Source organism: Carcharodon carcharias, chromosome 8, assembly GCF_017639515.1.
Source record: "Carcharodon carcharias isolate sCarCar2 chromosome 8, sCarCar2.pri, whole genome shotgun sequence".
Classification (NCBI taxonomy): Eukaryota; Metazoa; Chordata; class Chondrichthyes; order Lamniformes; family Lamnidae; genus Carcharodon; species Carcharodon carcharias.
The window spans coordinates 124,403,226-124,430,634 of NC_054474.1; the positions used below are offsets into that span (position 1 = coordinate 124,403,226).

At 42.9% G+C, this 27,409-nt stretch overlaps 2 protein-coding genes across 2 annotated transcripts in view; one reads left to right on the forward strand and one right to left on the reverse strand.

Annotated features, from left to right (window-relative positions):
• Positions 1–1,665: 1,665 nt before the first annotated feature.
• On the forward strand, positions 1,666–6,440 carry LOC121281185 (E3 ubiquitin-protein ligase RNF183-like). Its single transcript, XM_041193947.1, has one exon. It carries the CDS (start codon positions 2,414–2,416, stop codon positions 2,981–2,983), a length of 570 nt encoding a protein of 189 aa, XP_041049881.1. The 5' UTR covers positions 1,666–2,413; the 3' UTR covers positions 2,984–6,440.
• A 7,740-nt stretch (positions 6,441–14,180) lies between these two features.
• The window catches only part of prpf4 (PRP4 pre-mRNA processing factor 4 homolog (yeast)), a 39,926-nt gene continuing 26,697 nt past the window's right edge, over positions 14,181–27,409 (reverse strand). Inside the window, exons 10-14 of the mRNA XM_041194041.1 lie at positions 24,948–25,037; positions 24,225–24,347; positions 19,186–19,293; positions 16,473–16,591; positions 14,181–15,073 (exon numbers count right to left, since the gene is read on the reverse strand). Coding sequence (XP_041049975.1) covers positions 14,880–15,073; positions 16,473–16,591; positions 19,186–19,293; positions 24,225–24,347; positions 24,948–25,037 — 634 coding nt within the window. The 3' untranslated portion in view covers positions 14,181–14,879. The remainder of the gene's footprint in view (positions 15,074–16,472; positions 16,592–19,185; positions 19,294–24,224; positions 24,348–24,947; positions 25,038–27,409) is intronic.

The following is a 27,409-nucleotide window of genomic DNA, read 5'->3' on the forward strand; positions in this document are numbered from 1 at the left end:
AATCCTGACACTCACACTGAACACTCAGATACTCATAGTGAACATTGAGGTACACACGGGACACAATGACACTTAGACTGAACATTGACACTCACACTGAACACTGAGACACACACACTGAACACTGAGACATGTGCACTGAGACACAAACACTGAACACTGAGACACTCGCGCTGAACGCACATACACGCACAATGAACACTGAGACACATACTGAACATGGAGACACTCGTACTGAACACTCACACATGCACACTGAACACTCAGACATGCACGCTGAACACTGAGACACTCACATTGAACACTGAGACACTCAAACTGAACAAAGAGACATGCACTGAACATTGATACTCACACTGAATCCTGACACTCACACTGAACTCTCAGAGACTCATAGAGAACATTGAGGTACACACTGGACACAGAAACACTCAGACTGAACATTGACACTCACACTGAACACTGAGACAGGCACACTGAACACTGCGACACACACACTGAATACTCAGACACACAGACTGAGACACACAGACTGAACACTGACAGTTGCACAGAACACTGAGACTCACACACTTAACACTGAAGCACACACTGAACACTGAGACCCACACTGAACACTGAGACACTCACACTGAATACTCAGACATACAGACTGAGACACACACTGAACACTGAGATACTCACACTGAACACTGAGACACTTACACTGAATACTCAGACACACAGACTGAGACACACAGACTGAGACACACACTGAACACTGAGACATAGACACTGAACACTGAGACACTCATTCTGAATACTCAGAATCACAGACTGAGACACACACTGAACACTGAGACACTGACTTACACACATGGCCATTCCACACATCTATTCAGAATTCCTGCTGCTCCCAACTCATGTTAAGTCCTTTTGCTCAGGTTTGCCTCATGATCATATTTTGCCTGAGTCCTCCTGTTCCTCTCACAATGACTTTTCTTCTCCAATTGTTTTAACACTAATAGAGGTTGAATGATAATGAAATGGACTTGCCATTTTCTTTTAATATCTGTCTGGGAGATTAAGCTTAAATCCTCAAGAGTCCTGGTCAATCCTGGCATTTTGGCACCCCTATCACCCACATGTTAACTCTATGACTCATACGTGTAGCTGTGTCAGCCCACCAGGTATGTGTCAGCCACACACATGTAGCTACATCACCCACACTCTTATAGGGGTATCAACCACATATGTGGCTGTCACCCACGAGCATGCAGCTATGTCCTGCAGATGGGTAGCTCTATGCCACTCTCTCACAGGTAGGTGTGTGATTTACAGTCATTTGGTTCATTTAAGTTCAGGTCAGATAAGGACCCTCCCACACCAGCCTGGACACTCCAGCTCCATTTGTTGGTAATTCTGGGTATTGTTCTGCTTCGAATTATCACTTTACCAGGAGCTTTCCTCCATCTACTGCCTCGGTGGGATGTATGTGTGAGGTAGGGGGGGTCACATGGACACCCCTCAGGGCGAAAACTCCTCCTGGAAGCACCTGTCAGTGCCTCTGGCAGCTTTTATTCAGAGACCCACAGTGAAGCATTTCCCTGACAACAGGTGTGAAAGGTCATTACTTCCTATGCTGTGTTCCCAGCTCCCCTCAGGCAAGGCTCATGATTGCTGTGAGGCCCCAGCCTCATGAGGAGACTCAAAGCTGGCAGCTGAAAACAAAGCAGCCTAAAGGAGGGGCAATGGCCTTAGAGGAAAACGTCCTCAAGTTGAAACCAGGAGAACCTGTTCCACTAGCTCCTCAGGCAGCACATAACACAAACAGCTCTCAGAGGCAGCAGTTCCTGGAGAGGATGGGAGAAAGAGAGAGAGAGAGGGACTGTGACAGCAAATTAGGAGAACCGGTTAATCGGCCAGAATGAAAGAAGAGGGGGATTTTCAACCGGTGAAGGATTAACAGCCGCAAGACATCAAGATAACTTCATTGGAAGGCTGCAGTACTGTTAAGGCCTGGTGGGACACGGCTAAAGGGAAACAGTGTCGATTTGCCTTCAGCTTCCTGCATTCCTGGCTGAAATGTTCAGACTTCTCCAAAGTCGATTGAAGGCAGTGAGGTTTTAACCAAGTGTAGTGGGTGAGACGTAAAAGTGAGTTTGACTACATTGTGGGAAACGGAGTTGTGGTCACTGTCGAGAGACCCACAGCTGGGGGTGGCTATAGACTTTGGTCCAAATATACAACCAGGTGCCTGTCACCAGGAGAAGCCACAGACCCGGGTAAGTGAAGGGTATTTTCCTGTCAGGTTAACTGTGTGAGACACCTTGAAACGTGAACTGCAGGGGAAATCTCCTGCGAAGCTGCTAACAGGAAGCTAGGGTTCTTCCGATGGTGCGAGGTCCACGACGGTGTGGGGTTTAGAGTCACCATGATGCCAGAGGGAAATGCCTCAGAGTGCGAATGTGCCATCTGCTGGAATCCCTACGACAACGCATTTCGCACACCCAAGATCCTGGAGTGCAAGCACACCTTCTGTCTGGAGTGCCTGGCCCGGATGAGCCTGGCGTCCGTGCCTGAAATGGATCTGGGCATGTCCTGCCCCCTGTGCCGCCACCTGACCCCCCTGGGCACCGGGCAGCTGGTGACAGGCCTATGCACCAACGCGGAGATCCTCGGCCGCATGAGACTGCAGCCAGTTCACGTCTACCTGGACCACGGTCGCCTGTTCTACAAGGGGCCAGGAAAAGCCAGTTTCCTGCTGCGCCGGCCTACCATCTACACCCTCAGCCTGGATGTCGAGCGAGAGGGCGGCCTCCCCCTGCGTACTCAAGCAGCACCGGCACTGGAAGACCGACTGCCTCAGAATACCATGTGGAAATGCTGTCAGAGTCCACCCTGCAGAACCATAACCTATATCATGATTGCCACATTTGGAATCACTATCATTCTTGTCATCTCACTCTTCTGGACTAAGAAAATATTGTGGGATTTGGGCTGAAAGAAACATCTTGCCTTTTTATTTAGCGCCTTTCATGTCCTAGAACCTTTTACAGCCAATGAAGTACTTTTTATTGAAGTGTAGTCACTGTTGTAACATAGGAAACACAGCAGTCAATTTGCTCACAGCAAACTTCCCCAAACAGCAATGTGACAAATGACAGATGATCTGTTTTAAAGATGTTCGTTGAGGGATAAATATTGGCCAGTGTACAGGGGAGGGCTCCCCTGCCTTTCTTCTGATAGTACTGTGGGATATCTTATGTCCTGAGGGGGCAGACTGTGGGATATCTTATGACCTGAGGGGGCAGACTGGTGCTCAGTTTAATGACAAGACAGCACCTTCAATAGTTCAGCACTCCCTTCGTACTGTGCCGGAGTGTCAGCCTAGGTTTTGAGTTAAGTCTCTGGAGTGGGACTTGAACCCATGACCTTCTGCCTCACAGACAAGTGCGCTCCCAATTGAAACACAGCTGACCCCTGAGGAACAGGAGCAGCATCCGAGTGAGGAGCTCCGTTCGGCGGTGCCTCATGGCAGGTGGGGAATGTCACCTCCTATTGGGAGCACCGGCTGAAAGCCTCGGCCTAAGCTCTGCTTTGGAATCTGGTCTCCACCTCACAGGGTCACCAGCCCTTTGCTTATTTTTAGAAAGGAGGTCCAAACCATAACCACTTCACATAGACAGTCCTTGGGCCCAGTGTCACAGTAAGGGTCTTCAGTGTCTTGCAGTCTCTTTAGGTTTGACATGTTCTGACAGTAGCATCACACAGATGTAGGAAAACACTTTGCAACATCGTTAGCAAATGATGTGTTCCTCTTGTACTCATGGAGTGAAATTTCCTCAGTGCCCCTACGGAACAATGATCTCACTGTTCAAAATAGACATGTGTGGTCAGGTATCCATTTGGATCAGGGCTAAGAGTCACAATGGCATCTCATCACGATTACAAATAAACTGCCATGGGAGTGACGAACAGTGTATCTGCTCAGTATACAACAGTATATCCTCTCAGCCAGTTGAGTGATTGGTACATTAACTTCCAGTCAGGCGAGGGCCTGGTACACCGGCTCCCAATCAGGTGAAGGTCTGTTACACTAACTCACAATCAGGTGAGGATCTGGTATAGTAACTCACAATCCGGTGAGGGTCTGGTGCACCAACTTCCAATCCGGCAAGGGTCTGATGCACCAACTCCCAATCCAGTGAGGGTTTGGTGCACAAACTCCCAATCTGGTGAGGGTCTAGTGCACCAACTCTCAATCCGGTGAGAATCTGGTGCACCAACTCTCAATCCGGTGAGGTCTGGTGCACCAACTCCCAATCCGGTGAGGATCTGGTACACTAACTCCCAATCCAGTGAGGGTCTGGTGCACCAACTCCCAATCAGATGAAGGTCTGGTATACTAACTCCCAATCAGGTGAGGTTCTGGTACACTAACTCCCAATTAGGTGAGGATCTGGTATACTAACTCCCAATCAGGTGAGGGTCTGGTACACTAACTCCCAATCAGGTGAGGATCTGGTATACTAACTCCCAATCAGGTGAGGTTCTGGTGCACTAACTCCCAGTCAGATGGGCAATGCTTCCAAACTATGCCAATGTTGAGATAAAGTTACTCTTGGCCAGAGTGTAGGATGAGCACAGCACACCCCCTCTCAGTGCAACAGGTGACTGGGCAGATTTATTACACAGTAAATACTGAGGAAAAACAATATAAATGAATAAGTTGCCATTTAAGAGATCGAAGACCCTTAAACTGTTCGCAGAGTATGAGGCAGAAAAACAGACACTAATCAGAGTGCCCAAATAATCCCTCTTGAAAGACAAGTCTCTCTTCATTGAACTCCCACGGCTTTAGCACATTCATAGCGAATTATTTTGAAAAATACGTGTCTTCTTTTCAGCCTTTGGTTGTCAAGGAGCTACCACAATCAGCTCTTTGTTGCCAGGGAGTTACTACACCAGTTTTTATGATAAGGTCACCGTGCCACGTCTGAAAAATCAGGAACTCTAGCATTGGGCACATTGGATTCACAGCCTTTTTGTCAGAGCCCAAGATTGTCATTTATTCACAGAAAGCTTCAACCTCATCTCCCACATCATCATTAAAAAAGAGACTTGTTTTGATAAAGTGCCTTCAATGGCATGAGGACATTCCAAAGTATTTTACAGCCAACAGAGTGCTTTTGAAGTGTAGTCACTACAGGAAACACAGCAGGCTAATTTGCACACAGCCAGATCCCAGAAACAGCAATATGATAATGACCAGAAAATTAGTTTTGGTGATGTTGAGGGATATTGGACTGGATATATCCGGGACATTGGGTGACAAGAGCCCTTCCTTAGTTAACAGCTGGTACCATTAAGTTGCAAGTCCTAATTGACATTTGTGCATATAAAAATCCAAAATTGAACGAATGCCAGGGCTGGAATGGGAGAGGAGGCAGTTAGCAGGCTCGTGTGTTTCAAATACCTGATGAATCAGTATCAGGACCAGTCACATCCTTAATGAAAGACAACATGGAGCCTCAGGAATGAGGGTCATGAATAGTAGTATTGTGTGCAGTGTGACTGCTTGGGGCTTAGTCTAATAGTTACAGGTTTACAGCTGAAACTAATTATAATTTTGGGAACCAAAACAAGCTTTTCATTATACATATATGGACAGACATGTATGTGTATATATTTTATATGTGTGCTTGCTATGCCAGAAAAATCCATCTGGTTCACTAATGTCCTTTAGGGGAAGAAAATCTGCCACCTTCACCTGGTCTGGCCTACATGTGACTCCAGATCCACAGTAACGTGGTTGACTCTTAACTGCCCTCTGAAATAGCCTAGCAAGCTACTCAGTTCAAGGGTAATTAGGGATGCTGGCCTTGTCAGCAATGCCCACATCCCATGAAAGGAATGAAAAAAAGTTTTGGTCAGACCTACTTGTAGTACCGCGTTCAGTTTTGGGAACCGCACCTGAGGAACGATATTTCCCTTTGGATGGAGCACAGCACAAATTCACCAGAATGGTACCTGCTTTAAAGGGTTAAATTAAAGAGGGCCACCCAGACTTGAATTTAGTAAGTTGAGGGCTGATCTAATCAAGGTGTTTAAAATTGTTAAATGATTTGATGTGGGAGGTACGGAGAAACAATTACCTCTGGTGGGACAGTCCAGACTGACGGGGCAAAACCTTAAAATTAGAGTTGGGCCACTCAGGAGTGAAGCCAGGAAGCACTTTTCTGCACAAAAGGTAGTGGAAATCTGGAAATCTTTTCCCAGAACGGTGGGACAATTAAAATCTTCAGGGCTGAAATCGATAGATTTTTGTTAGGCAAAGGTATCAAAGGATATGCAGCAACTGTGGGAGAATGGGGTTGAGATAGACACCAGGCATTATCTAATAAATAAAAAAAAACAAAAACAGAATTACCTGGAAAAACTCAGCAGGTCTGGCAGCATCGGCGGAGAAGAAAAGAGTTGACGTTTCGAGTCCTCATGACCCTTCGACAGAACTCAAGTTCTGTCGAAGGGTCATGAGGACTCGAAACGTCAACTCTTTTCTTCTCCGCCGATGCTGCCAGACCTGCTGAGTTTTTCCAGGTAATTCTGTTTTTGTTTTGGATTTCCAGCATCCGCAGTTTTTTTGTTATTATCTAATAAATGTTGAAACAGATTTGAGGGTTTGAACGGCCTCCTCCTGTTCGATGTTTCTTTATGATTAGGAGTTGACACCAGGAAGGACCGCTTTCTTGAGTATTTAGATGTAAATGTTAAAACATGTCCCCATCATGCATAACCCGTGGTATTCAAACAAGCCTTTGTACCATGGTCTCGATAGGCTGCCTCCTAAGGAAGGATCCCATTGGTGTTTGAATCACCCAATGGGCTGGTTTCTGACCGTTTGACTTACAGCAAATAAACCGGTGACCTTTCTGATTGGAGCTCGCCTAATCTGTAGAACTCAGGATGATAGCAGGCAGATTCCATTGTTTATCTGGCTGTGGCTCTGGACTACTACAGAAACCCTACTGATAACACACAATTTGTGAATTTCACAAATTAATGCCTGATAAACAGAATCAGGGACAGCAGGGTAACTTCTGAGTGAGTTTTATGAGATTGAACACCAGCTTGCTGAAGTAGACTGGGTGATAGCTACTCCAAGTGAGATACATTAAAGCCAATTTCTCTTGTAAACTGAAATGTTAAAGATTTGAGAGGCCTGTAGTCATACAGCTGGTATATGCAGGGTGCAGGGGGTGGCATGCAGAAGAGGTGAGGAGAATTCAATGTTACAGGAGCAGAGGGCAGGTGCAAGACTTTATGAAGGACACAGAACATACTCAGGCACACAGATTATACCCACACACATGGAACAAACACTGACACACATGGAACATATCCAGAGACATATGGAACGTACCAGTACACAAGGAATACGCCCAATTACCTGCTGGAGTTAGGGATTACCACCAAGTGGACAGTTCCTGCTTGTACAATGCTGTTTGATCAGGGCCTCTCCTTTTCTAATTATTTCTCACACTGCACACATGTGCTGGTATAGAGACTAATATTATCCCTTTGTTTTGAATCTCTGTAAAACTCAATGAAATGTTAATTAAAAATATTGAAAAATGACTTAGTAGTGTTGGCAGATAAACAAATGAAATATGCAGCATCATTGGTTTGAAAGGTTATGGATCAGGTAAGATCTGATGCAATTGACTGGAATAACATTTTTCTCTGGGAACAATGCTTCACACTGCAAGGCCAGCCCACTGAGGTGGTCCTGAAGTCACATAAAATGGGAAATTTGAAACAGATCCCCGAGTATCATGGAGAGGTGGTATAATTTAAACGGGTCTATTTTGAAGGGACCAGGAAGAGCAGAGGCACATGGATGTGCACGATTTCAAATACTTGAAGGTGGTAGGGCAAGTCAACAAGGCTGTTAAGAAAGCATATTGGATTCGTGGATTTGTAAATAAGGGTGTTGAATACAAAAACAAGGAAGTCATGCTAAACCTTTACTGGTTAGGCCTCAGCTGGAATATTGTGTACAATTCTGGGCAGCACACTTCAGAAACGATGTCATGGCCTTGGAGAGGGATGAGAGAGCAACTTTGGGGAAAGATTGGAGAAGATTGTTCTTCATGGAGCAGAGGTTTAAGAGGAGACCTTAATAGACATATTCAAAACTTTGAGGGGTTTAACAGAGCAGAGGGAGAAGCTGTTTCCTCTGAATATATCATAGGTTTTTTTTAATTGGCAAACGAACTAGAGCAGAAACAAGAAGAAATTTCTTCACAAATGATTGTTAAGATCTGGAATGCACTACAGGCAAGCATGGTGGTATGAAGTTCCATAGTAACTTCAAAAACAATTGGACATGTACTGGAGAACTAATTTTCAGGGTTATGGGGGAGAAGCTGAATTGTGGAACTAAATTGATAGAGCTTTCTGAGGTAGCACAGGCACGATGGGCTTAGAGGCCTCCTTCAGAGCTGTAGATTTATCTGATAATCATTGAATGCACAAGGTTAGCCAACCATTAGTCATTCTTTGGATATGGTTAAGACTGACTAGGCCTAGTTGCCCTTGAGATAGGGAAGGTGGGCTTTCTTCTTCAGAACTATTAGGGAGGGAGTTCGAAGATTTTGACCCACCAACAGTGAAGGAATGGCGATATAGTTCCAAGTCAGGATGGTGAGCAGCTTGGTTGGGGGGGGACTTGCAGGTGTTGGTGTTCCCATGCACCTGTTGCCTTTGTCCTTTTAAGTAGTAGAGTTTGCGGGTTTGGAAGGTGCTATCAAAGGGGCTTGTAGATATTACACTGCAGCCACAGTGCGTTAGTGGCAGAGGGAGTGAATGATATAAGCTCCATCACAAAAATATTGTGATGGTCCCTCCCAGGTACTAAATACCATGAATACTGGTCAAGCCCTGGAAACTTGGCCAAGAATGCGTTATGAATCTAAGAGGCTGTCAGTGAGTGCAGGTGTGTTATTGAACTATAGGCAGCTCGATTGTGTCCTTGTTAGTGCCCAACACAATTTCCAAGAGTCACTACAACCAGCAGGAGGTGCTCACCAGAGTTCCCTTCCCGATAACAGCAGAGTGAGGGATTGAGCTTGGAATTTAATGGCTCTTTATGGCTTAGTTGTAGGGTACAATTTAATTGAGGGGTTTCGATAGTTTATATACAGTAAAGTCCACTATTTGCATTTTTGCCAATTGCGAATTGGCTTATCCAGGTAATACATTATGTACACCATTTTGCTGATTGTGGGTCCAATGTTTGCTTTTCTGCAGTTTTCAGAGAAAAAAAAACGAGAAGAAAAGTTGGCAAAATGTCATAAAACAGCAAAAGTGCCTAACTGAATATTAAAACAAATACAATATGGAAGGTGTTCAATGACTTATTTCCTGGGCTAGAAGATGCGCACCACGCATGTGTCGCCTACCATGTTGCTTACTGGAGTGTTTGCATGTGGGTGTTCATTGTTGTTACGATTTCATTTGTGTCTACAGTTCAGTACTGTATCTGGGCAATCTTTAATTTATTAAAAATAAGTGAATCTGAACCAAGCAGTAAACGACCTAGAAAAGCGATGACACTTGGTGAAAAAGTGACAACATTAGATAGGCTCAAGGGCAATTACGGATGGGCAATAAATGAAGCCACACCCCATGAACAAATAAAAAAGGCTTGAATATCAGCACTACTGCAACTATATTGGCCAGGGAATACAGTGTTAATGAATTTACAATTAGGTATATTAGGCACCTTAAGATAAAATAACAGCCAGTGTTACTGTTTCTGGTAGTTGTACTGCCAGGTTAACTTCTGTAAGGAGACCCCCACACTTGGAAGAAATAGAGAAGTTACTTAACATCTACATCACCCACCTCACCTCTCCCTCTGCCTCCACCTACATCACCTCCAAGCCTATCACATTCTGCTGGAGAGCCTTATAATAAAGCTAAGTGTAACAAATATATATTTATTTTGTTCAACAGTGGGGCATCTTTACATTTATTAAAAACATTGTTTTTATTATCTTTTATTCTCTTTATTATCACATTTTTGGATGGTTGGAATCTAATTGACTCCCTCTATAAAATATGTTCACCACTTGCAAATTCACCATTTGTGACGTTTTCCAGGGACGCAACCCCCACAAATGGTGGGACTTTGTTGTGTACACAATAATGGATAAGCAAACCAGAGATAAAGACTGGAATCAAAGGAAGTGACTGGATAGTTTAAAGATATATACTATATATTAAGTTACATTGATTTTCTGTTTACAAATCCTTACTTACTTTTGTCTCACCTTGTGTTAATATTTATTGCATGCCCCATCAGTGGCATGAATGTAGCCTCAGCCTGTAAGAAACATAGAAACTAGGAGCAGAAGTAGGCCATTCGGCCCTTTGAGTCTGCTCCGCCATTCAATATGATCATGGCTGATCGTCTAGCTTAATGCCATATTCTCGCTTTCTCTCCATGCCCCTTGATGCTCCTAATCTCCAAAAAATTATCAATTTCTTTCTTGAATATTCTCAGTAACCCGGCCTCCACAGCCTTCTGTAGTAGAGAATTCCACAGGTTGACCACCCTCTGAGTGAAGAAATGTTTCCTCATCTCAGTCCTAAATGGCCTGCCCTGTATCCTGAGACTGTGGCCACTGGTTCAAGACTCCCCAACCAGGGGAAACATCCTCCCAGCATCTAGTCTGTCTAGCCGTTAGAATTTTATATGTTTCAATCAGATCCTCTCTCATTCTTCTAAACTCTAGTGAATACAGGCCTAGTCGAACCAATCTCTCCTCATAAGACAGTCCTGCCATCCCCGGTATCAGCCTAGTGAACCTTCGCTGCATTCCCTCTATGGCAAGTCTATCCTTTCTTAGGGAGGGAGACCAAAACTGCACGTAATACTCCAGGTGCGGGCTCACCAAGGACTTGTATAACTGCAGTATGATGTCCCTACTTCTGAACTCAAATCCTTTTGCAATGAATGCCAACATACCATTTGCCTTCCTAATTGCTTGCTGCACCTCCTGTTTACTTTAATTGACTGGTGTACAAGAACACCCAGGTCCCTTTGTACATCCACATTTCCCAATATATTACCATTTAAATAATACTCTGCCTTTCTGTTTTTCCACACTGAAGGGAATAACTTCACATTTATCCATGTTATACTGCATCTGTCATGTGTTTGCCCATACTCACAACTTGTCTAAAGCGCCCTGAAGCCTCCTTGCATCCTCCTCACAAGCCTGCCCATTTTGTGTCACCAGCAAACTTGGAAATAATACATTTGGTTTCCTCGTCCAAGTTATTTATAGATATCGTGAATAACTGGGACTCAAGCACTGATCCCTGCAGTACACCACTAGTCACCACCTGCCAACTGGAAAAAGACCCATTTACTCTGTTTCTGGTCTGTCAACCAATTCTCAATCCATGCCAGTACATTATCCCCAATCCCACGTGCTTTAATTTTGCCCACTAGCCTCTTATGCAGGACCTTATCAAAAGCCTTCTTGAAATCCAAATACACCGTATCCACTGGCTCTCCCTTATCTATTCTACTTGTTACACCCTCAAAAAACTCCAATAGATTAGTTAAGCATGATTTCCCTTTCATGAGCCCAATGCTGACTTTGTCTAATGCTTTCCAAGTGTTCTGTTACCACATCTTTTATAATAGGGTCTAGCATTTTCCCCACTACTGATGTTAGGCTAACTGGTATGTAACTGTTTTTCTCTCTTTTAAATAGTGGGGTTACATTTGCCACCCTCCAATCTGTAGGAACTGCAGCAGAGTCTATAGAATTTTGGAAGATGACCACAGGAACTCCTAAACTCAAATTAATTCTCCTTCTTTACTTCCCAAATGTTAGGTTTTGTTCTCGTTCTCACTTCACATGATATAAAATCAAAGTATAAAGTAAGGTCAGAATGTACCATTTTAAAATGAAGATTGAATTGTACCCTGGCCCAATTATCTCCAGGTTACTGACTTTGATTTACCCAAGACTTGGTTCCAGCTCATCACGTGTAGTGTCACAGAGGGTTAACCAGTAATTCTATATATATTGAATTTATATTCAGCCAGTGACCAGTAAAATCACAACAAACTTTACAGCATATTTAACAAAATAAGTTAAGCCCACACCCATGTCTCCTTTAAAACTCTTGTCCTGTGTATGATTTAAAGAAATAGCAATTAGAACTGCTTCATATTTGTTACAAATACCCAGGAGTGAGTTACAGGCAGGAAGCTGATTTAGGGGATTGGATAGTTTTAAAAATAGAACAAAATATTCGAGACTGAATGATGCACTGGAATTTAATCCAGGGGTTCGAGTGGTTTGCAACAACAACTTTTATTTATATAATGCCTTTAATAATAAAGCATTTCACATGAGCTTCATAAAACAAAATCTGAGCTACATAAAGATACGTAAGGGCAGATGGCCAAAAGCTGGGTCAAGAAGGTGGGTTTTAAGGAATGTCTTAAAAGAGTAGAGAGGGGAAGAGAAGCAGGGATGTTTAGGGACTGAATTGGTGGCACAGTCGCTAATGGAGGAGCAATTAAAATTGAGAATGTTCAAGAGACAAGAATTAGGTTAACGCAGATCTCTCGTTCTGATTAAAGAGATAGGGAGGGGTGAGGCCCTCTCCAACAAGACGAGGATGAGAATTTCAAAATGGAGGCATTGCTCAACCAGTAACCAATGTAGGTCAGACAGCACAGGGGTGATGGGTGAACAGGACTTGATGTGAGTTAGCTCATAGGCAGCAGAGTTTTGGATGACCTCAAGTCTATAGAGGATAGGACGTGGGAGTGAGTTAAAGTTAAAGTGAGTTAAGTAGTTAAATCCAGAGGTGAGAAATATATGGATGAGGGTTTCAGCAGATGAGTTGAGGTAGGGGCAGAGTCAGACAATCTGACAGAGGTGAAAATAAGCAATCTTAGTGATGATGCAGATGGTCAGAAACTCAGAAACTCTTCTTACAGTCAAATATGACACCGAGGTTGTTGAGCTTCAGGAGTTGCCGAGGGATGGAGTTGGTGGCTAGAGAAAAGAGTTTTGACAGGGACCAAAGACAATAGCTTTGGTCTTCCCAATATTTCAACAGGGGAAAGTTCTGCTCATCCAGTACTATATGTCAGAAAAGCAGTCTGACAACTTACATTAGAGCGTTGAGAGGTGTAGAACTGGGTGTTGTCAGTGTACACGTGAAAGCTGTGTTTTCAAATAATGTTGCCTAAGGTCAGCATGTGGATGAGAAATAGGAGGGGGCCAAGGAAAAACCCTTGGCGGACGCAGGGTAATAGTACCGGAACAGGGAGAGAAGCCATTGCAGGTGATTCTCTGGCTACAACTGGCTATATAAGAATGGAAGCAGGTGAATGTAGTTCCGCCCACAGTGGAGAAGGATGGTGTGGTTAACCGTATCAAAGGATGTATACAGGTTGAGGAGGAGGAGGAGGGATGGTTTAACTTTGTCACAATCACACAGGATATTTTTTGTGATTTTGAGAAAAATCTTTTCAGTACTGTGTCAAGGACAGAAACCCGATTCTCTCTCTCTCTCTCCACATAGTATCCTTGTTATCCAAGGGTAGCATACACCATGGTGCGAGGCAAAGAGGTAGACACTGAAAACGAGCTTAGCCAGAACAAGGACTGAACCCATGCTGTTGCTGTTCTTTTGCACCACACTCTCGTCATCTAGCCAACTAAGCTAACTGGCCCCTGAAATCTGTTTGGCGGGATTCAAACAGAGTGTTCAGGGAGATTGGCGTGGATTTGCTTGGCAACATAGTGCTCAAGGACTTTGGAGTGGAAAGGGAGGTTGGAGATGGGGCGATAGTTTACAAGGATGTTGGGGTCAAGGATTGGTCTTTTTTGAAAAGAGGGGTGATGACAGTAGACTTGAAGGACAGATGGATCAAACCTGAAGAGAGAGATCCATTAACAATATCAACTTTATGTACTCTTATCTATAGAATACTACCCTGGAGTTACAGGTTGAATTGAGGGGTTTGCGTGGTTTATATATAGAATAATAGATGCCATGGGATGAGTTGCAGATTGGAATCTACTCAAAGGGTTTGGATAGTTTATGTGTAATGTGCTGCTGCACACTTATTGAATAGAAATTACTCAGTCTGATACAGAAATTATGAAAAATTTATTTACCAAAATATTTATTATAAAAGCATTGCTAGAGAGCCTCATCCCCGTGTGGCTTATACAATACTGCACACGCACAAACAAATTCCATTGTTGACACAGTTGGACTCTGTTACGCTGGCAACCAAGAACTACATAAAGCTGATTGAAGGCTTGCAAAGTGCTGCTAGGCTCAGCTAACCTTTGACCTTGACCGTAGGCGTGCCAGATTTGAATCAGTGCTTCTACTGATGGTTTTTTGAAATTGTCAATGGGAATGAGAAAGCAGCGAGGAACAGGAAGAACACAATCTTCTCAAGGGTTTGTTTTTACAAGTAGAGAAGATCTTGTTCATATCTGTTCCATATCAGGGTTATGCTGCTCCTTTGGAGCTGGGCCATGTTAATTTACACAAACTGCTGCACAACCAATCAGCTCTGTTTTATGAGGAGTTGGGAAGGCCCAAAAACTAAACAATTCTCAATAGCCCTGTCAATCACCAAGACAAACAAAGAACACATGGTGACCAAATAGATCCCGAGATGACCATGGCAACTCATGCTTGACAACTGGGTATGTCACTGTTTGGAGTTGTTGAACCTGGTGGCCAGCTGCCAGTAGTCTGGTGTTGTAATTACCAGATGGCATCTCTCTTTTCTCCTGCTACAGGTGAAGTAAGTCAGTGTTCTGTTCCATTGTCTACTCAGATGTCCAGAGTTTGAAGGTCCTATCATAAGAACACGTAGCAATGAGCTGCCCGTTCGGAGAGATGTCCAAACCCATTACCTTGCCCTCATGCCCAGCCATTGTTTTGAGGGGTGACCACCCAGGGTGCGTCCAAATCTTTGCTGTATTGTCATAGGCACCAGTCAGCAGGTAATGTCCGTCTGTGGCTGTGTGGAGACATAAATTGCCTGTCTGTTACACGGTGGAAGGTTTGAGGAATAATAAAGGATGTCATTTCAGAGATTGAAGTAAAATAAAAATGTTACGTCAAGGAACTGATCATGACGTCACCTTCTTAACTGCGGCACCAAACTATTGGAACAAACACCTCTTTTCCCTACTGCTTGTGATGGTTTTACACGGAGTGGGATTGGACATTTCATATTAGGAGCACAAATGCACAGCACAAAACAGGTTTCAAGAGGTATAATGAGTGGGTGGTATGCAATTGCCTGTGTTGCTGTAAAGCTGGAGTAGGTCTTGCACTAAGGTTGCCATGGTGGTGGTGGCGAGAAGGGGTGTGTGTTTGGGGTGGGGGGGAGATGTGTTATGTGAAATTTGGAGTAGCCACTTTCCCCAACAGGCTGCATCACACTTTGTAAGTCAAAACTTACAGCATGCCAGAAAATTGAACTGACAAGTGTTCCGTGAGCAGACCAGACCCCGGGTAACCTGCCAATGGCTCCCAATACGACTGGAGTAGTTGTATTTGACACAGTGAGGGGGAACTGTACAGCGAGTCCGGGCTTGGCAATGCGATTGGACCCTTTGTAAGAGCCCCACAGAATGTCACACACAAGCTGAGGCTTTGAGTTTATCAGAGAGCAATTTTTAATATTGAAAATGAACCCCTCTCTTCCCTCCCACTCCAAGGAGGAAAGGCTGTATAGTAGTTCAGAGACCTTGTCTCAGACGGCGTCTGTCTCAGAGGTTTGGTTGCTGCTCCATTTCGACAACTGCTCAGCATTTCACCATCTCACCGCTTTGACATTAGACAGCATGTCAGGCAGAAGCTGAGCAGTGTGAACCACCTGAAACAATACCTCGGATTTGGCAGGTGAACTGTCTCACTATTGAGGCTCTGGAAAATCTGCTGCAAGTAATCCTTGTTCCAGGTCAGTAACTGGATCAGTTAATTATAGAATCATACAGCACAGAAGGTTATTCAGCCCATCATGCCTGTTCTGGCTCTGACAGAGTGATCCAATTAGCACTGCTCCCCACCTCTTTCCACTCATAGCCCTGTAAGCTATTCCTTTTCAAGTGTTTATCCAATTCCTTTTTGCAAGTTACCACTGATTCTGCTTCCACCTCCTTTTCAGCAGCACATTTCAGATCACGACAACGTGACGTGTCAAAAAAATTCTCATTTCCCCTCTGGTACTTTGGTCAATTATGTCAAATTTGTGTTGTGTGACTATGACTCTTGTGCCAGGGCAACACATTTTCTATCAAAAGAGCTCATTATGCTGAACATCTCTATTAAATCTCCCTTTAATCAGCTCTGCTCTAAGGAGAACCATCGCAAAATTGTGTTACTGTTGAGTTGCTCTGTGTGGTACTTACGCTGAAACTTGACTGCTGACAGGAGGTTCTGGTGCGCTGGGATAGTGTAGATGCATTTTCGCTGTCGAAGGTCCCAAACTTTGCAGGTGTTATCGCCACTTCCAGTTGCTGCATGGTATCTAAAAGCAAAACCACGAGGGTCGCTGTGAGGCTCAACAGTGAGAAATTGACAACCAGCTCATTGTTGGTTTCAGGGAGAGATGTTATTATTCAAGCCCAACAACCTGGTGGACCCTTTGTCACATGATTCTCATTGACCAAGTGCAAAACGTTGTGCAGGTTACAGTGCAGTATAGCTTGGCCTAAATAGCCAAGTTGTTATGGTACTGGGTTTGTAACCCCAAGATCAAGAGTTCAAATCTCACAATGGCAATCTATGAAACAATGTAACTTCATCTGAAACAGATGGAAACGGGTTTGTACTCGAAAGAGTTACGTCTGGGCTTGGCCTAAATAGCCAAGTGGTTATGGTACTGGGTTTGTAACCCCAAGATCAAGAGTTCAAATCTCACAATGGCAAACTACGAAACAATGTAACTTCATCTGAATAGGAACAGATGGAAACGTGTTTGTACTCGAAAGAGGTACAGTATACAAAAGCAGCATATCAAAGAGATGGTAGAATATCAAAGCATGACTGCAAGTTCAGTGTCACTTCTCAATAAAAGAATATCAACAACTGCACACTTTTACAGGAGGACTGCCAGAATCCATTATGGGAAAAAGCTGACAGGATATGCACCTAATTCAGGGGACACTGGCTGAGTCCACCCCATAACAGGGTGAGGGGGGAGAAGACAACTGATGGCACCCATTACAGGTTGGGGGGAATGGCAAAGTCTGCCTCCAAGACCGGAGGTTGGTAGGGGGGGGGAGACTGATGACATCTACTATAGGAGGGGGGGGCTGGTGGAGTCTGCGCCCGTCACGGGGACGGCTGGCGGAGTCTGTGCCCGTCACGGGGATGGCTGGCGGAGTCTGTGCCCGCCACGGGGACGGCTGGCGGAGTCTGCATCCATTATGGGAGGACTGATGAGAGTCCACAGCAATTATAGGAGGAATTAATGAAGTGTGCATTCATTACTGGGGGACTAGCAGGGACTACACACATTATAGGGTAGGGGCATTAGCTGCACCCTTCCATTTTTCTGAACAAGCAGCAGAATTTCTACAAAGTACGTTGCAAATAGCAAAGCCTATAAACATTGCATGAACAGCAAAGCTTGTCCACATAATATGCAGAACAGCAGGACCATGGTTTACAGAGCAAAAGTCTAAATTGTTTCGCATGGAATTTACACACACATACTCACACCAGTGGTTATGAACATTGTCACATTTTGCCACAGTCTTCTTTCATTCTCTGAGAATCTCCATTTTACATAATGACTGTGATTCATGCTTCAAACTAGTGTGCTACTTCTAATACTGAGGGGTTCATACATAAAAATGTACAGAACTTGGAAACTGGCCATTCATCCCACCCAGTCCATGTTGACATTTACCGTCTACACCAGCAAACAGCTCTAATCACATTTATCCTTCTTGTTACTATATCCCTTCATTCGTCATTGCAATTTAACTTGCAATGTTAATGTAGTTTCTGCCTCAATCACTAGTCTTGGAAGAGAATTTGACAGCCTCAGTTTTCTGTTGAAGGTGTTTCTCCTGCCCTCTACTCTAAATCTTTTGTATTTAATATTATATTTGTGATCCCTCATTCGAGGCAACTACTGGAAACTTCTACCTAGCCAGTCTCACCCTTTTATAACTTCAAACATTTCTTTCGTATCACTCTACAACCTGCATTGAGCTAAGAAAAGACCCCCCTATTTTTCAAGTCTTTCTTGGTATTTGTATTCCCTGTTACCAGAATCCTAGTGAATCTGCACTGTACCCCCTTTTAACGCCTCAACATCCTTCCTATAGTGTGGAGTCCAATATTACACACAATGGTCTAACTGAGGAATTATTAAGATTTTATACATCATTATCTATTCTCTTCCTATTAAATACCTCATAATAAAACCTAGAATTCTATTTGCTTTGTTTTTACAGCTTTATCAACTTGAGATGCTGCCTTTTAATGTCCTTTGGGCCGGTTCCCCAAAACCGACTGCTCTCCCTCAGCGTCGAGCCTATTTCCAATCAGAATATTACTACTGCTGTTATTTTTATTTTCAACCAGAATGTATAACTTCACACTTACCAACACCGAATTCCATCTAACACTCCTTAGCCCGTTCCCCTATCTCGTCAAAATCCTTTTTGCCTTCTAAGGAATTAAGTACAGTGTTGTTGAAAAGAGACATGCTATCCAAACTTTTCACCTTGCACTCATCAGGACAGACACAAGAACACCAAATTTCAAAGGGAGCAATAAATTATACTGCTTGAGAGTAGGGTGCTGATTGGTTGACAAGTGTACTAACTGCACCTTCTAATTTTGTACGATCTGAAAATTTCAACATCACATCTAGATGAAATCACTACTGTACACAGTGAAACAAAAGTGGTCCTAGATCTGAACCCTAAGGGGCACCATCAATTATTCTGGAAAAAACTGCCCTAACACTGATTTCTCCATTATAACCAGTTTTTACCCTTGAGTTTGCTACCTTTCAACCAGCTCTATAACTGCATTCTTCTCCAGTCACCTCCCATGCAATACCTTGTCAAAGGCTTTCCTAAAATTCATGTACACTTGTCTTACCCATTGGGAGAGAAGCTGACCCCATATATCTCCTTCAAGTGTCCCTCCAGGAACATGATGCATCGACCTGTACGTAAGTCCCACAGCCGTCCAAAGGCATCCAGGCCACTGGTCAGAGGGAGAAACACTTAGCATTAGTCACGGTAAACAAGTCCTGAGATGAAATAAACTTGAGTAAAACGAACCAAATACCACCATCTCTTCAAATCGATGATTTTTCTATTACCATCCTTCTGAGGTTGGTCTGGAACCTTATTGTTCTGCTTAGTCAAGACATCGATGATGACCACTCACCTCCCCTTCTCAGAGCTCTGGAGATGGAACCCTGATTTTGTTAATACTTGTAGAATTCTCCCATTGGTATTCAAGGTAGCTACTTAGGCTGGAGATGGGCTTTGAGTCTCCATATTGAAAATTGAACACTTTAGTATTGCTGCTAGTAACCAGGTTGCATTAATAATGCCTTAATTCCCCACACAGGCCAAGTTCTTAGAGGTAGTCTAAATGTCTCTAATGAACTCATGAGATTTGTCCCAATCTTTCCCCGTAGCCATACAAATTGTCAAGTCAATGTTAAATTGCCCTTTGAAAGTTATGTACTGTATCTTCTTACACCATCCTTTCAGGCAGCATGTTCCAGATCATAATGCACTGCAGTAAATTAAATTCTCATTTCCCCAGTTATCTTAAATCTGTCTTCCCTGGTTATCCACCCTCTTGTTGGTGCAGCTTCTCCTTATTTACCTAGCAAAATCCATCTTAATTTTGAACACGTCTATTAAATCTCCCCTAACCCTCTGTGCTCCAACAAGGCAATTCCAGCTTTTCTAGCCTCTCTACATAACGTCCCTCATCCCTGATATCGTCCTGGTACCTGGTGCTCTGTACCCTCTGCAAGGCCTTGTAAACCTCCCAGAGGGATAGTGCTCGGAACTGGACACAATATTCCAGCTGAGGCCTAACCTGTGATTTTTAAAGCTTTAGCACAATTTCCTTGCATTTGAATCCAAACCTCAGCTTATAAAGCCAACGATCCAGTATGCTTTTAACCATTTTAGAGTTTGTCCTACTATGTTCTAAGGTTGTGTATGTGACTCATCCTGAGTCCCTGTTCCTGCATCCAATTTAGTTTATATTGCCTCTCTATATTCTTCCTCCCAAAATTGCATCACTTCACAGCTCTCTGCGTTAAATTTCATCTGTCATGTGTCTGTCCATTTCATCAGCCTCTCTATGTCCTCCTTTGGTCTGTTACTATACCTTCCACTCTATCACCTTGGTTTAGTAATATCTTTCAGGAATGGAAAACAATTATTCTTGTTGGTCTGAGCTGTGGTTGATTCTTTACAACCCTCTGAAGCAACCGAGCAAGCTGCTATGTATCAAACTGCTGACAGCAGTTCATGAAAGCAACTCACTTGCTCAGAGCAAGGGGGGCGAGGCTTTGTCAGTGACACCCACATTCCAAGAATGTTTGATTGCCCACCCAAGACAGGGGTCTCTTCATTCTTTGAGTAGTTTGACTTTCACACAGCAATGAATGTACTCTCTCCAAATAGGGAGCCCTTCTATCTATGTTCCATGTAAAATTTGCATAGTGAACCTCAAGGCATTAAACTGGGTGGAGTGGACACAACAAGGAAATTAAACACACAGCAGAGCCAAAGTGCAGATAAAGGAAACTTTGTATGCAGATCCTGGAAACCATTCAGGTGAATGAGGGAATAACAAAGACAGATAATTTCTTAACACTGCTCACAGTGTTAGGGTTGGGTAAATAAGGGAAGCATCTTTAGATACTTCTAGCTCAATACTGCAGAAAGCTTAAAGGAGTGCAGGGATGAAGTTAAAAAGGAAATTAGGAAAGCAAAGAGAGGACATGAAAAAATATTGGCTAGTAAAATCAGGGAAAACCCAAAAATATATTATAAATACTGAAAGAGCAAAAGGATAACTAAGGAAAGAGTAGGGACTGAGACCAAAAAGGTGTGTGTGAAGGTGGGTTCTTGATGAATACTTTGTGCTTGCCTTTACAAAAGAGGAGGAAACACAGACATTGCAGGGGATAGGTTTAACACAGTGAGAGGGAAAATATCAGAGTTTAGCATCTTTGAAAGTAGTTAAATCACCATGCTTGAATGAAACACATCCCAGGCTGTGAAGTGAAGCAAGCGAGTATATAGCAGATGAAATGTCAAACGGAGGCTCTATCTTCCCCCTCAGGTGGATTTAAAAGATCCCATGACGCTATTTTGAAGAAGAACAAGGGAGTTATCCCCGGATCTGAACCAATATTTATCCTTCAATCAACATCACTAAAACAGATTATCCAGTCATGATCCCATTGCTTTTTGCAGGACCTTGCTGTGTATAAACTGGCTGCTGCACTTCCTACAATATATGGGTAACCTCACTTCAGAAGTACTTAATTGCTGCAAAGATGCCCGGTTGACATGAAAGGCACTATATAAATGCAATTCTTTCTTTCTTGAACATATAGAAGAAATTCCTAGGAAGATTAGTGGAGCTGAAAATCCAAGGAACTTAAGAAAAAGCTGCAATGGGGGAATTTTAAGATCCTCTTCGATGTACAAATTAAGATGGGATGAATTAAATGGTTATAATGGCTTCCCTTCACTGTAACTATCTTGTGATCTGGTGAACTGGAACGATCCTAAAATCCATGGATTGCACCACATTATGATGGTATTTGGATGAGGCCTTCTTTCAGGAGATCCAATTCAGATAGAACCTCCCTTCAGGGAAGTTCCTTGGAATACCTGTAACCAATGTTATCTCTAAGTTACCACACTTGCACAGCTGCACAAAAAAATTTAAAGCACCCACATGCTTAAATGAAATGGCCATGCAGAACAAAAAAAAGTTAGAGGGAACATCGTCTGTAATAGGTACTTGACTCTTTGACAATTTTTTGAAAAAACAGAAAATTGTCATTTTTATTTTTACAATGGAAAAGAGACACCATCCTAATCTCATCTCTTTTAGCACATTTATGGCACCCTGCTTCTAAGCTTGGAACAAGGCCAGCAATCCTTGATGTCAAAAAGACATATGAAGATATTGAAACCAGTACCAGCGCCCACCAAAGTCACAAAACAAATCAAGCAGGGAGGACCTTGAGTGAAGTGCTTTACCAATCTAGCACAGCACACAAAGACCATGACGTAGGAGCAGTAGGCCATTCGGCCCATTGAGTCTGCTCCGCCATTCAATGAGATCATGGCTGATCTGCTAATCCTCAACTCCAGTTTCCTGCCTTTTCCCCATAGCCCTTAATTCCCTGATTAAAAATCTGTCTATCTCCGCCTTGAATATGCTTAATGACCCAGCCTCTACAGCCCTCTGCAGTAAAGAATTCCACAGATTAACAGCCCTTTAAGAGAAGAAACTCCTCCTTATCTCTGTTTTAAATGGGCGACCCCTCACTCTGAGATTATGCCTTCTAGTCCTAGACTCTTCCACAAGGGGAAACAACCTCTCAGCATCTACCCTGTTGAGCCCCCTAAGAATCTTATATGTTTCAATAAGGTCGCCTCTCATTCTTCTAAACTCCAATGAGTACAGGCCCAACCTACTTAACCTCTCCTCATAAGAAAATCCCTCCATACCTGGGATCAAATTAGTGAATCTTCTCTGGACTGCCCCCAATGCCAGTATATCTTTCCTTAGATAAGGGGACCAAAATTGTTCACAGTATTCCAGGTGTGGTCTAACTAGTACCTTGTATAGTTTTATCAAAGCTTCCCTATTTTTATACACCATAACTTTTGAATAAAGGCCAACTTCCATTTGCCTTTCCTACTCCCTAAACTTGTATGCTAGCATTTTGTGATTCATGCACGAGGACCCCCAAAATCCCTCTGTGCTGCAGCTTTCTTCAGTCTTTCTCCATTTAAGTGTGATATTCAGGCTGAAAGACAGCAGGGGTGACTTCATAGGGACAAAGAAAGAGGTGATGCTGGAAATGCACAATATGCCCATCAGCATTAGCAGAAAGAAAATACTGGTCAACATTTTGAATGTAGACGGAAAGATGTAAGATTTTACTCTCTGAATACTAATCCATCATTTACCTCTCTAAAAATGCTGACCAACCTGCTGGGTATTTTCAAGATTTTCAAAATTTTTTTTACTCATACTGCTAAATTGGAAACCGGATTCTGAAACTTAAAACCTCAGTCTTTTAGATTAATCAACATAATGTTTAAAGCGTGCAAATAATCTATTCCAAGAGCGAGGTTGAACTTGCTGGCCAGTGGAATTTGATGGTGAGAGGCGAAATGCTGATGTACGGTACACAATGAGCCTCCTAAGCATAGTGGTCCATGGGGAGGATCATCCGATCAACACAGCTCCCAGAAAATACCAATGATTTTCAAACAAATAGTTCCAGACTGTATTCCCAGTGTTGTCCTTACAACAGTGTTTTCCCTTGTAAGGGAAATATTTTCTTCCACATGTAAGTTAAAGGAATGAACAAATGAAGGAAAATCCTGGGCTTTATTCCAGTAAAATGTTATCAATGCATAAACTGTGCGTGTAATAAGAGCTTGCAGCTCAGGTTATGCCACTAACAGCATTTAAAAGAATAGCTGTAGACAGGAGATTATTTAGGATTTTCAGTATTTTTTTTATTATTCGTTCATGGAATGTGGGCAATAAATGCCAGCGATGCCCTCATCCCTCGTTCAGAGGGTATTTTTAAGAGTCAACCACATTGCTGTGGGTCTGGAGTCACATGTGAGGATAGCAGATTTCCTTCCTTAAAGGGCATTAGTGAACCAAATGGGTTTTTACAACAATCAATGGTTTCATGGTCACCATTTGACTTTTAATTCCAGGTATTTATTGAATTCAAATTCCACCATCTCCATGGTGGGATTCAAACCCAGAGCAATATCCTGGGTCTCTGGATTACCTGTCCATTGACAATAAAACTACGCCACCACCTCCGCACTAGTTGCTGCTAGTTTGAGAGGATTTAGTCTTAAACGTACACAAAATGTGTCCAAACTCACCCAGTTCCCACCAGCGAGCCATCACGGTGGAAGGCAATGTCGTAAACACCCTTGCTGTGTCCTTCCTGGTGCAGGATTTCCTCCTGAGCTTCCAAATCCCACAGTCGCCATGAGTGGTCATAACTGAAGAGCAGAAATTGCAGTCAAAATTTCACCGTAGAAATATCTTTCATAACGAAAACTACATCTCCCCTGTGACAATCTGTCACCACAGAAACTGAATTTTACCTACAGCCATTTGTTGCCACAGAAATACACCTTACCTACAATTATCTGTCACCGTGGAAACAAGATCTTACCACAAAATGTGAAAACGTTTATGTGGCATAAAAGTGTAGACACTACTAGTAAGTGTGTGAATGAGAGAGACACATACACACACGATATAAACTGATCGAGAGGGGAAAAGGGGGAATACTACTGCAGAGTGTACACATTACTAGTTGAGTGTGTGAAACACAGTGCAGTATACGAGATACACGAGTATGCACTCCATCAGTGAGCGTATGAAACAAAACAATGAGAATAGAGCAGCCTGGAGATGTACAGGACGTGATAGGAGTCACAGCAAAGTGAAAGCCAAACCCCAAGTATTTGAATTCCAGCAACCACAGCAGATCATGAAACACATACAACTTTCGGTTCTTTTTTTACTTATTCAAATTTAATGTAACAGTTTTTTTCTCATTAACTCAAGTAATATTTACATTTGCTGTTACTTACCATGTGGTACCCAGAAATCTGCCTGATGGATGCCATGCCACTCGAGCAACTCGCATTGTGTGCCCTTCAATGTCAGCTACTGGTTCATCACTGCAAAAGATCAATACATTGACAGCTCAGGCACATGGGTACATACTTCAAGTAAAGACGAATTCTGACAGAGAACCTTTCATGGCAACAGGATGTCCCAAAGCATGTTACAGTCAATCAGTCAATTAGAAGTGTAGTTATTGTTGTAATATGGAAACACAGCAGAAAATTTGCACGCAAACAGAAATAAAATAACTGATAAGTCCTTGGCCTGCTGCAAGGTTCCAGTGAAACTCAACGCAAACTGGAGGAACAGCACCTCATCTTCCGACTAGGCACTTTACAGCCTTCTGGACTTAACATTGAGTTCAACAACTTCAGTCCATGAACTCTCTCCCCTATCCTCACCCCCTTTCTGATCCCCCCTTTTCCAATACTTTATAATTTTTTAACATATATATTTTTCCTTTTCCCACCTTTATCCATTATTTTTAAATTTATTTCCATCTATTGTTTTATCTCCACCTTTAAGCCTATTTCGATCCCTTGACCCCACCCCACCCCTACTGGGGCTGTCACCTGCTCATCCTGCTTTCTACCCTTAATGTCACTATTAGCACATTCCTTAGGTAATATCACCACCGTCAACAGCTCTTTGTCCTTTTGTCTATGACATCTTTGGCAATCTCTTCTTTGCCTCCACCTATCACTGTCTCTCTATCCAGCTCTACCTGTCCCACCCCCCTCAAACAGCTTATACTTCACATCATTTCTGTTTTTGCTTAGCTCTGATGAAGAGGCATATGGACTCGAAACTTTTCCTCTCCGCAGATGCTGTCAGACCTGCTGAGTTTTTCCAGCTTTTTTTGTTTTTGTTTCAGATTTTCAGCATCTGAAGTATTTTGCTTTTAATCTGTTTTAGTTATTGGTTAAGAAATAAAATTTGGCCAGGACACTGGGAGAACTCCCCTACTCTTCTTTAAAATATGTGTGGGATATTTACACCCACCCAAAAGGACAGACAAGGCCTCAGTTTAATGTCTCATCCGAAAGAAACCACCTCTATCAGCACTTCACTGGAGAGTCAGCCTGTATTTTGTGACCAATTCTCTGGTGTGGAACTTGAACTCACAGCCTTCAGGCTCAAGAGGCGAGAAAGTGCTCCTACTGAGCCAAGGCTTGTCAATGTCAGCACTGTGGTGGTATGTGCTTTGTGTAAACAGCTTAACCTGCTGGGGACCAGAAACCCTCAACAAAGCCCTGCATTCCACACAGGCTGGAATCAACAAATTAAAATGTAATGGGTAGCTCTAGACTTCATCTCCAACATCAGACACAAGAGTGAGGTGTTACCCAGCTCTGAGAGTGCAATGTGTCAAAAGATAATTTACAATAACTGATCCACAGTCTGACAGTTTCTCATACATGTCTTTACTGAGTATAAGTTCACCGGAATCATTCTTCACCACTTCAGGCTGCCCCTATTCCAATATTAAAACAACAGGTTAATGCTGTATGCTAGATAGAATCTGTCAAAGGAAATACCAACAGATGGTTTACACCTCAGTTTTGCAGCAAGGCCCTCAATCACTTTTACTCATTTATCAAATGATTATATATTAAATCACTAAACAACTGGAGTCCAAGTGAACGTGAGACAAACAATGGAGGCTTGAGATATTATGCCCTTTCTAAATCACAAATCTGTCCAGATTTCCATAGGAAAGCTGACCTTTCAAACCTTACTGTAACCGTTCCATAACATCAAGAGCTCATTTGCCACATCTGCAAGATTGAAACTCAGGCAGAGGACCTGTACATTTTGGTGTCACCCAACAGTCAATGAAGATGGTGGCTGCTGGGCTGGGTCTCTCAGGTTTATGAACCGGGAAGCTCAGTAATGTGCAATACAGCAAAAAGCAGTGACCTGGAAACTCTTTGAACCAGCTGATGCTAGAACCTTCACACTCTGATGAGGAACTTGACACTGGCAAAGCAGGGCAAGGCTTAACTGATATTAAGTAATTATTAATCTGACACCTTGGAATGACTCCATGTGACAGAGTTAATCTTCTTGATCCTGTTACTGATCTTTTGATTCCATTAGTAGGTTTGGTCTGGTGAAAATTAACATAAATTTATATAACATACGTAACACATCCCCACTTCTAATTTGTTTCCAGAAAAATTCAGAAGCTTATAAGCAAGTGTTTCTGGAAAGGATGGGCTCTTAAAAACAATTTTGCAAAGAGCAGGGAGATTGGTAAAATCAGAAGTTGGAAGAAAAAGAAATGTTAAGAGTTTGACTGAATGGAAGCAAAAGCTTGACAGTGTGCCATAAGTATAGTTGATAGCTTAAAGTCTGGGAACCTAGAAAGAGCAGAGTAACTAAGTGGAGTTAACCCATCATGTACACGTAGGGTTAGCTAAAC